The sequence below is a fragment of the Patiria miniata genome, unplaced genomic scaffold (genome assembly GCF_015706575.1).
Source record: "Patiria miniata isolate m_02_andy unplaced genomic scaffold, ASM1570657v1 HiC_scaffold_11, whole genome shotgun sequence".
Lineage (NCBI taxonomy): Eukaryota > Metazoa > Echinodermata > Asteroidea > Valvatida > Asterinidae > Patiria > Patiria miniata.
In genome coordinates, this window is record NW_024037049.1 from 4,007,892 (window position 1) to 4,019,227 (window position 11,336).

The 11,336-nt window shown below is 41.0% G+C and overlaps 1 protein-coding gene across 1 annotated transcript; it reads left to right on the plus strand.

Moving 5' to 3' along the window:
* Positions 1-8,484: 8,484 nt before the first annotated feature.
* LOC119742482 lies at positions 8,485-11,171 on the plus strand. The gene is made up of 3 exons (XM_038218425.1): positions 8,485-8,891; positions 9,389-9,513; positions 10,255-11,171. Exons 1-3 carry the CDS (start codon positions 8,537-8,539, stop codon positions 10,477-10,479), a joined length of 705 nt encoding a protein of 234 aa, XP_038074353.1. The 5' UTR covers positions 8,485-8,536; the 3' UTR covers positions 10,480-11,171.
* Positions 11,172-11,336: the final 165 nt, after the last annotated feature.

Genomic DNA, 11,336 nt, shown 5'->3' on the forward strand with positions numbered 1-11,336 from the left:
AGCTTAGTCCACATTTCTGATCGAAATGACGTCACAGTCTCTAAAGACCACTCCGATTGCCTAGCGCGTGGGGTCGCATCATGCTATAACTTACGTTCAACTGCTACTCTGCCCACGTAAATGTGTGATCTTCATACTACTTCCAAGCCGGGACCGAACTCAAACCGAACTCTTGATCCTAGGTCATACATCCGTGTCGTTACCTGGAACGTTTGCACACTGTCAAAAGGTGGGATACCTGAAAGCTCTCTCCCAAGAACTTCTGCACAACCGCATCAGCATTGCTGGAATAGAAAAAGCTTGTATTCCGGGAAACGGGACTCGCCGCGTTGACCAGGGATGGTACTGATCGCAAAAACGTAGTGGCTTGCTTTCTTATGAAAACAGTGTCTAACTCCTTTGCACGGGAATACACTCTTAACTTGCGGGATTACAATAATTTTGCGGGAGTCCAATATTGCGGGAGTACAATCTTGCGGGGTCCGCTCATAAGTCCGACGCCTCATAGGTCCGACGCCTCATAAGTCCGACAAAATCGCATCCCCTAACCAAATAAAGGCCCATAAGTCCGACGCCTCATAGGTCCGACGCCTCATAAGTCCGACGCCTCATAGATCCGACGCCTCATAGCTCCGACGCCTCGTAAGTCCGACAAATTAAACGCTTCGTTTTTCCGTTGTCGGACTTATGAGGCGTCGGACTTATGAGGCGTCGGACCTATGAGGCGGAATAAATAAATGTTATGCCTCATAAGTCCGACGCCTCATAAGTCCGAAATTTCGGACTTATGAGGCGTCGGACCTATGAGGCGTCAGACTTATGATACGGCCCCAATCTTGCAGTTGTCTTTACATGCGCATTGTATACAATATTGCGAGTAGTATATGCGCCCGGGTGTGTTGCGTTTGTTTATGGTGTAAATCGAGGACACACACGTGCAACATCATCGGTGAATCGAGGACAGGAACCAAATCTAGGACGACCTTGATTAGAAAACGTGTACAAAACCAATGGGAGCTGTTGCGAAAAAGTTAGAAGTACAAAGGAAAAGAGAAGAGGAACAAAAGAAAATCCTCGATTTACACCATAAATGCGTGTTTATGAGTGTGTATTATTTTCTGTGTGAATCAGTGTCTATAGGTTTCCCCGTCAATTTCGGCAAATTGATCGGCAAATAATAACACTTGAATTTTGCATGTAAATACAATTTGCAAACTGACTACCTTCAATCCATAATTTAGTTATTATTTAGGAGACAAAATTCACTTCCATATTCTTTTCATTCATTCATTCATATTTATTTCCACTTAATCATTTTAAAGGGAAAGGGTTTAGACAATAATTTAGATAAACGGATAAGATTAAATGGTGGGCTTCTCCAAAAAGCAATCTTGTCAAGTGGAGAAGTCCATTATGTGTAGGAAAAATATATATTAATTAAATTTGTTCCTTTAACTTAACTACACAATGAAATACACTTTAAGTTGTACATACAGAGACACGGGGACCAACACAAACAGGACAAGAAAAAAAACAAATCAAGTACAATCAGAACCTACATGGGAAATCATAAGAAGAATATGTTCACAGCAAATACTAAGTAAAAGTAAATTAAGCATTATTGTAACTTTCCATAATCAGAGACTTTAGCTTTTTCTTAAATAAAAGCCTACTGCTGATAATTCTAAGAATTTGATTTAATGAGTTCCAGAATTTGGGGCCCGGATAATGAATTAACTTTTTCGCTTTAGCAGTACGTATGTGTGGGATATGTCATTGGCACGCACCAAATTAATGAAAGGTTATTGTTCCCGTTAATTTGATGCCACATTTGTTGTTGTTATGCTTATAGTTCTGAAGATTTCAATATTTCATTTTCCAGCCGTGTCCACCTTTGTGTGGAATTGCCATTAAAAGACTTTTATTTTAAATACGGACCTAGGTCACACTTTAAGCAATGATTCCTCTGTAAACCTGGTGGAAAGATTCAAAATAAACTATCTCTGCACATCAGAACTAATTACTTCTCATTCCTTTGGTATTCCTGGCATGTTACTATAATGAGCAAATCCACCAAAAATAGGCATGGTATACGAAACGTGTATGCATATGACTCAATCAACATAGAACAAACCACATCTCTAGAGATTCAAAGCCATTGAGTTTATTTACTCGTTGCAATTTGTTCATTGTTGAGCCTTAAGTTATGGTAAAATGCCTGTACTAATTACGCCAGCCGCTGAAAACATCTATTCATTTGCGCACGAGTTTTCATCGGCGTTCCCACCCACCTGTAAAAGAATGCCACACAACAGTGCTTATAAATGTGATAAACATAATGCCATTTTTCGACGTGTTGGCCCACGCACGTGGCGCTTACAGTATCTCCTTAAAAGCCCGTTGTGTGTCCTGCATTCATCGACCCTTTCGTATTTGTATGACCCATTGTCATTTTGGGTTCCCGGGTATCCCAAATTTAGAAAGAAAAAAAAAGAGTTGGAATTTGAAACAGGAAGGGCATATCTGACCTTTTGGGAATAAAAAAGTTTCTTTTGACAAAGTGGCTCAATGCAACAGATAGATAAGTACACATAATCTCCTTCCACTCACATCCGGTGGACAAAAGTCAAAAAGGAGTTTGCTCTTTTTCTAAGTTTTCAAAGTTGCGCAACTACACATTTCAAATCTGTCTTATAGGCTGGACTTATTGTACTAGAACTGATGATCTATATCCCTGCACTAAAATTGTGGTTGAAAGTGTATAAAAATCTACTTTTCTCTAGGATCGAACATTTATAGAGAAGAAGGCCTCCAGTACGCATCTTGCGAACCTTTGTGGCACTATAGACAACCTTCACCGTATTACAGCAACGCTAATTCTTAGCTATACCATAATCATTTGGCTTTCGACTCATTAGTCCAAATGGCAATTTCCAGCAAGAAAATTATTTGAACTGTCTTCTTGGCAGTGACATTACTATCCAGCGGCAGCCTGTGTTTCCCATCTTTGCAGTTTCCTTCGGAGGAGGCCGCTTTCGCCACCAAGACCATGCAAAGCGACACCATTAAACTAAGTCTTCATGTTATATCACCGAGGGACGCGGACATCTTGCTGTCTTATTCAGTCCGCGCACGCCCACGCGCGCACGGCAACTCGTCCTTGCCAACGCGCCAACGCAGACAGGCTGCTGGCTGTCAACTCGTCGACAGAAGATATCAAATGCAGCTGGCTCTGTTGCCAACGTCTGTCACGACCGTGCCCTACGGAACTCAAGATGGTGAGTAAAAGAATTATGAAACCACTTTTAAGTCCGAGGTTGCCAGAAGTTAGACTGGTCCCCCCCCCCCGACCCCTCATAAAATAATGGGGACCGGTAGCTACAGTGGCGTAGCACGATCATTTTCATGGGGGGGGGGGGGGGGGGGGGGGGTAATGTTTCTTTTAAAAGGGCACTTGCACATCCGTGCTGAAATGTAGACACGTTTTTCCCACCGGACACTTGGCCTCCGTAAAATCAAATGGGGAGTGGGGGGGGGGGGGGGGGGGGGGGGGGGGGGCTGGTACCATATGTCGATTGGGGCGCTGTTCAAAACCGACGATTTATGCACACAAACGGACAATATAAGGTGCTTTTAACGGCGATACATGCGCGAAATGAACAAAAAAGACACCCGCAACGGCCAATGGCACCAACAAAGCCACCACTTACTTTTAAAAAGGGCACTTGTTCAGAAAAAAAGGGCACTTGTTACAAAAATGGGCACTCTTTACAATATATTGAGGGGGGGGGGGTAAACGCTGTTGAAAAAAAAGGCATTTGAATAGAAAAGGGCAGTTTTTACAAAATATTAGGGGGGGTAAATACCCCCTTACCCCCCCCCCCCCCCGGTTACGCCTATAAGATAGCTCCCATTTTAAGCCATTGATTGGATCACCTCTGCACGTGCGCAGCATGATTACTTAGTTTATAAACGATATTCGCTTTGTATGTAGATGGCAATTGAACACACGGTTATCAAAAAAACTAACTCTCTCTTATTCTTACCGCAACCAGTTGGTGTCGCCAGTGTCTCAACGAAGGCAACTTTCAAACATTTTAACTGCTTAAGTTTCAAATACTGAAAAGTACTGCTCCCCTCAATAAACATGTAGTTAGAGGCACTTTCGAATGCAGCGAAAATCCGAAGCTCACCACCACAGAAATTGCACTTTCTAAGTCCTGTCGCTATTTTGCAATAGGTAGGTTCCACGCAAACATTATCGGTTTTATTTTGAATTCGGGGGTTGGGAATCAGACATTCAACAGAACATTTATTTCCAACTTCAACGGTGATAAAGATACAAGAATAATGCAATAAATTATGCAAACACTTAATGTAATGCTAAATGACTGTTACAAAAAGAAAGAGGATAAATACATAGGCCTATAGAAACAAATAAATAAATATAAATATGACAATAACGACATATGCAAGTTCTGCATATAATTTGCATACAGTAGGAGGGAAATCTCCTATTCATTCGGGATTCTTTGCTAGCCACCTGTCCCTAGTCCGAAGGACAATGGAGAGACCGGCAATTCGTCTAGACAGAAGTAGCCCATGTTCAATTTAATATGCCATATTCTTAAGCAAATGAGGCCGCTGTTATCAATGTCATATCACGTTTATTGGAACCCTGTAATTTCTAAGCTTTGATTTAAAAAAAAAGTAACGATGGTTGGGGGGGGGGGGGGCTGTGCCGGGTCCATTGGTTACGATGTTCAACTCGTGTGCCGTGGTAGGTGGGTTCGAATCCTGACAGGGAACATGCATGCTTGTGCGCTTCGGCAAGCCCCTTACTACGATTGCCTCTAGCTCTCTCCACCCAGGCTAGGAGTATTAATAGGTACCTGTGAATGAGAGACCATAATGCGCGGATCTCGTGCTGATGCAGGGTCTCACTCCTGATGAACAGGGATAATAATTGAGATGCGAATTTGATCAGATTCTTATGGAGTTTGCGCAATATAAATGTGTAAATTATTATTATTTGTATTATTTTTAAATGTGTGTTTTTAAGGTATAAACGTAAACCTTTCTCAATATTGCAATAATATGGGATTGATATCTGTTCACCTCCTAAAATAGAGTCGTTAAACGCCCCATTCGGTAAAAAAAAAATATGGCCTATTCTGGTAAACCATCTCTAAACAGTTCAAAAAATTGTAAGTAGCTGCTCATAAAAACAAGTTATGGTACAACTAATAGTTATTGGTCGTAAAATCGAAATAACAAATTAATATATATTTTATCGTGTTTTCCCTAACACGTACAGTAGGGGGGGGGGGGGTAAGTTTTATTTATCTCCAGTGAGATTCGAGCCCATCACGATTCCTGCTTTGTTGAATTGAGCACATTACATGTCTTAACCAATAGACCACCGAATGAACCGGCGACAATAGTTAAAGGTATAGTCCATCATTTGTAATTTGTGCATTTTGTTCGTTTGAAGCAACAAAAGAGTTCAAAATCTAATGAAGGATACTGAGCAACTAATTACCTGATGAAGTTTCAGCTAAGCTTCAGCTGTACATTCCGAGAAAAACAGCATTCTAAGATCTCAATTTCAAATCAAAAGTTGCTGAATCATGTTTTGAATTGTTTTGAATTGCAACCATACGCGACGTCGCGCACTGATCCGACGAATTATAACAACCGCGCGCGCGTGTGCGTCGTTCGAATACTTGTGCGCGCTTCGCTGAATAACAAAATGAACTACTAATTTAAATTTTCCTACGGTGCTTCTTAAGAATCACCGTTGGAAATGCCTTCTTTCGTTGATTACTTCAAAATGACAGCTTCCCAGAAAGAATAATTTCACAGGGAGTTTAGTCCCCTTACTATCTTTCAACCAAGTTAGTTTTTCAACAATAATTACGCCAGTTACTTCTCGGATGGCTGCAAATGATGGACTCTACCTTTAAGAGGCCATGTTACAATCCTTTGAAAGCCCAACTTTATTGTAGCGTGCATCATAACGGTTCACCATGACGGTTCACCATGCCATTTTGGCCAATAACTGTACAAACTACAGTTTGTGTTTAACTTGAAAGGCTCTTAATGAAAAAGCAAACAAAATACAATCCTTTTTAATTTTTTTGTATTCACTAATTCCGTTATTTTGCCGAAAAATCCATCGGTGATCCATCCAAACTAGTAATATTTAAAGGAAGTAAGTGACTCTCCTTCTTATATAATTTACAGCGGTGAATCGTTGTTACACTATGGTTTGGATGGGTTTTTCGTCCAAATAACGGAATGACGGGTATAAAAACAAATTGAACAAGATAACACGTTGTTTGTGCATCGTAATACGGCTTTACATTGAACACGATCTGTATTTTGTAAAAAATATCGGCCAAAATGACATGGTGAACCGTCATGGTGAATCGGGTAAATGCGTTAATCATGTTGTATATGAAACCAGCGCGCGAGCGTGTGTATTGTTATTTGAGCGCGTAATACGCGCAATGTCCAAATCCTAACATCAAGGCTATATTGTACATTCAGACAATCCCGGCCAAAATGGTTGGGACACTGAGCCTGCCACGGTCACCCACTCCCCCGCTCCCCCGGTCAATGTTGTTCTCTCCAGCTGATGGAGCACACACAGCGCTATGAGAGACAACATTGAACGGGGGCCGGGGGGTGGGGCACAGCGAGATTTGGCCGGGATTGTAGGTCATACATCCGTGTCGTAACCTGGAACGTTTGCACACTGTCAAAAGGTGGGATACAAATGGAAGCTCTCTCCCAAGAACCCCTGCACAACCGCATCAGCATTGCTGGAATAGAAAAAGCTTGCATTCCGGGAAACGGGACTCGCCGCGTTGACCAGGGGTGGTACTGATATCGCACAAACGTAGTGGCTTGCTTTCTTATGAAAACCGTGTCTAACTCTCTTGCGCGGGAGTACACTCTTGCGGGATTACAATAATTTTGCGGGAGTTCAATACTTGCGGGAGTACAATCTTGCAGTTGTCTATACATGCGCATTGTATACAATATTTCGAGTAGTATATGCGCCCGGCCGGGTGTGTTGCGTTTGTTTATGGTGTAAATCGAGGACACACACGTGCAACTTCATCGGTGAATCGCGGACAGGAACCATTTTTTTTTTCACTGGTTTTTCATAACCACACGAAAACAAAGGAATGTCCACACTAGGTATGTAAAATAAATATGCGTGTTTATGCCTGTGTATTATTTGCTGTGTGAATCAGTGTCTATAGGTTTTCCCCGTCAATTTCGGCAAATTGCTCGGCAAATAATAACCCTTTAATTTTGCATGTAAATACAATTTGCAAGAATGACTACCTACAATCCATAATGTTGGTTAAAAAGAAAAATCCAACACAATTTGGGAGACAAAATACACTTCCATATTCTATATCGTCGGCATGCACCACATAAATGAAAGGTTATTGTTCCCGTTGATTTGATGCCACATTTGTTGTTGTTATGCTTATAGTTCTGAAGATTTTAATATTCCATTTTCCAGCCGTGTCCACTTTTGTTTGGAATTGCCATTAAAAGACTTTTATTTCAAACACGGAGCTAGGTCACATTTTAAGCAATGATTCCTCTGTGAACCTGGTGAAATTTAAAGATTCAAAATAAACAATCTCTGCACATCAGAACTTATTACTTCTCATTCCTTTGGTATTCCTGGCATGTTACTATAATGAGCAAATCCACTTAAAATAGGCATGGTATACGAACACGTGTATGCATATGACTCAATCAACATAGAAAAAGCCACATCTCAAGAGATTCAAAGCCATTGAGTTTATCTACGTTGCAATATGTTCATTGTTAAGCCTTATTTTATGGTAAAATGCCTGTACTAATTACGCCAGCCGCTGAAAACATCTATTCATTTGCGCACGAGTTCTCATCGGCGTTCCCACCCACCTGTAAAAGAATGCCACACAACAGTGCTTATAAATGTGATAAATATAATGCCATTTTTCGACGTGTTGGCCCACGCACGTGCCGCTTACAATATCTCTGACCTTTTGGGAATAAAAAAGTTTCTTTTGACAAAGTGGCTCAATGCAACAGATAGAAAAGTAAACATAATCTCTATCCACTCACATCCGGTGGACAAAAGTCAAAAAAAAAGTTTGCTCTTTTTTTCAAGTTTTCAAAGTTGCGCAACTACACATTTCATATCTGTCTTATAGGCTGGAATTATTGTACTAGAACAAATGACCTATATCCCTGCACTAAAATTGTGGTTGATTTAGACAATACACAGGTACGTTATGTAGACACACACAAAAAGATTTGAAATTTCGACGGCTATGCCTACGTACATTTTCAAAGTGTATAAAAATCTACTATTTCTCTAGGATCGGACATTTATAGAGAAGAAGGCCTCCACTACGCATCTTGCGAACTTTTGTGGCACTATAGACAACCTTCACCGTATTACAGCAACGCTAATTCTTAGCTATACCATAATCATTTGGCTTTCGACTCATTAGTCAAAATGGCAATTTCGAGCAAGAAAGTTATTTGGACTGTCTTCGTGGCAGTGACATTACTATCCAGCGGCAGCCTGTGTTTCCCATCTTTGCAGTTTCTTTCGGAGGAGGCCGCTTTCGCCACCAAGACCATGCAAAGCGACACCACTAAACTAAGTCTTCATCTTATATCACCGAGGGACGCGGACATCTTGCCGTCTTATTCAGTCCGCGCACGCCCACGCGCGCACGGCAACTCGTCCTTGCCAACGCGCCAGCGCAGACAGGCTGCTGGCTGTCAACTCGTCGACAGAAGATATCAAATGCAGCTGGCTCTGTCGCCAACATCTGTCACGACCGTGCCCTACGGAACTCAAGATGGTGAGTAAAAGAATTATGAAACCACTTTTAAGTCCGAGGTTGACAGAAGTTAGACTGGTCCCCCCCCCCGACCCTCATAAAATAATGGGGACCGGTAGCTACAGTGGCGTAGCACGGTTATTTTCATTGGGGGGGGGGTATTTTTTTTTGTTTAAAGGGCACTTGCACATCCGTGCTGAAATGTAGACACGTTTTTAGACACTTTAGTATCGAAACAGAAAGAAAAAAATAATATAAATGGAATGGCAAACTTTGCGTTTTGATAAACTTTTACTCATTGAATTGGGTGGTGCTGCAAACGTTTCTCAACGGCAGCGGTCAAACCCGTAATGAATAAATTAACCTTAAGGAAACAACTTGTGGGCGAGTTGGCTGAACTAACTCCATAACGACTTTTCTGTACTCTTTATGCAAATAATTTGCTCATGTAACAATGTAAATGGAAACTGCATATTCAAATTTGCATAAAATGTATATTGTGACTGTTCTTTTTGCAGGGGAGGTCATAACTGCTGTTCATGTGATAAGCGCGAACAGGCCGGAACTCGTCCGTTTACGTTTCGGTGCCAGTCTATATTTGGCAACTGATGAGGCTGGAAATCCGTCAAGTTTCTCCGATACAGTGAGTGTCGAATCCCCACCCCCACCAAAAAAAAAATTACCAAAAGAAAAAATAAAAAAGGAACGTTTTTCTCATTAGGGTCACTTTAAACGCCAAGGCTTATGTGCATGAACCGTATTATAGGACGCTGTGTGCGAACTGCTCGTGCAATTAGTGATTAACACTGGGTCATGGAGAATTTAATGTACCATGAAACTTTCCTCCAGATCCTCAAGTAGACCTATCAATGTTCCATTCCTTAAAAAAAAATGTATTCCCATAGTTGCAAATGTCAACATCAAATTTGTTTGTGTTTTTTTTTAACCAGTATAGCGTATACCTTATAGGGGCCAACATTGATTCATCATTATTCAGCGCAAACAAAGGCCGAGGTCGTTGGTACCTAAACTTATTAGTTCACAGAGTTTAAAATAGATACTACTATTAACATCGACGAATATGGAAACAGCCACTGAGCCACTACCAAACCCAAATAAAGATGTCTTCCTCTTCAAAGCTGACATCTCAGTTTGAGCAAACAAGTGGCAAAACAAAAATGGCGGCCATACAAAATGGCGGCTGCCAATTAAAATAATGATAGCTCTCACATATAATTGTCCTTTTTGCTTACAAGATTTCATTTTTAGAATCTTACTTTCGTTTATAAAAGAAAGTTCTGTATCACACAACTTATTAAACACAAGTTCAGTTATAAACAAAGTTTTCGTTTCTAATTTTGCACGTTATTTCTTCCCCAAACAGCCTAATATTACACACATCAGTACGCAAGACCGCACGCTCTGGTGCCAGCGAACGTTTGGTGTCCGCGGGGAGCAGTTCAGTCCATTCAGTGACAGCAGCGTCACTGACAGCTGCAGTTACGACAGATTCTTAGCTGTGATAGAAGAGACGGGAACCAGCGGCGTGTATACAGTCGGGTTCTCAAATCACAGTAGAAGGAACACTTACTTCCGGAAACCATGTTAACAGACCTTATTAAACCCTTCACCCTTCCAATTTTAAGTAAGGTATTTAAATTGTCATGTCCGTGCCTTCTGATGGTTGACGTTTCCAATTATCTAAGAGTGGTTTGGAAACTGTACGGTGTGTCTGACAGACATCTGCAGACGTGAGGTTTATATAGTTGTATTATTTAATTATTAAATTATGCATTGTTTGTATTATTAAAGAAATTGACTGGAGTGGGGTTTGAACCCGCGACATCCAGATCGCAGTTCTGGTAAGCCTACTCCACCACCTAAGTTATCTTGCTCTATGTTGGCGGCTCCCCATTTTGTCAATGTTCAAGACTTTATTTTAAAATACAGCTATAGTAGGGCCATAGGCCTACTCACATCATATGCCTCCAAACGCGAAAGTTTAATTTTTGTATTCTTGTCCCGCAGGGAATGCAAAAAATATAGGTTTCACTGTAAAATTTCGCAACTTGTTCATTCTATCAGAAGTTGTGCATTCCATTTCAGTAGAACCGTTTAGAAAGTGTGTGCTTATCAGTTTGTTTCTGCATTTAATAGGGGACGTTGAACAATAGGGGACAATAGGGTCCCCAATTCAGAATCGTGTAGATTCAGAATTGTACCACATTTTCAATTATTTCCAAACAAATAATACGGGGTGTCGGGGCAGGGAAGGGGGGGGGGTTCGCATTTTTTTCATGAATTTCTTTGGAAACTTGGTTTGTTGTTTTTGACAAGAGCTCCCCCCCCCCCTGCTTCGTATTTTTTAACACCAGAAAAATAATCCATGCACATGTCGCAAATTAATAAGTCCATCACACAAGGTATTAAATTTGTGAGACATAAACAATGGTTTATTTATTATTA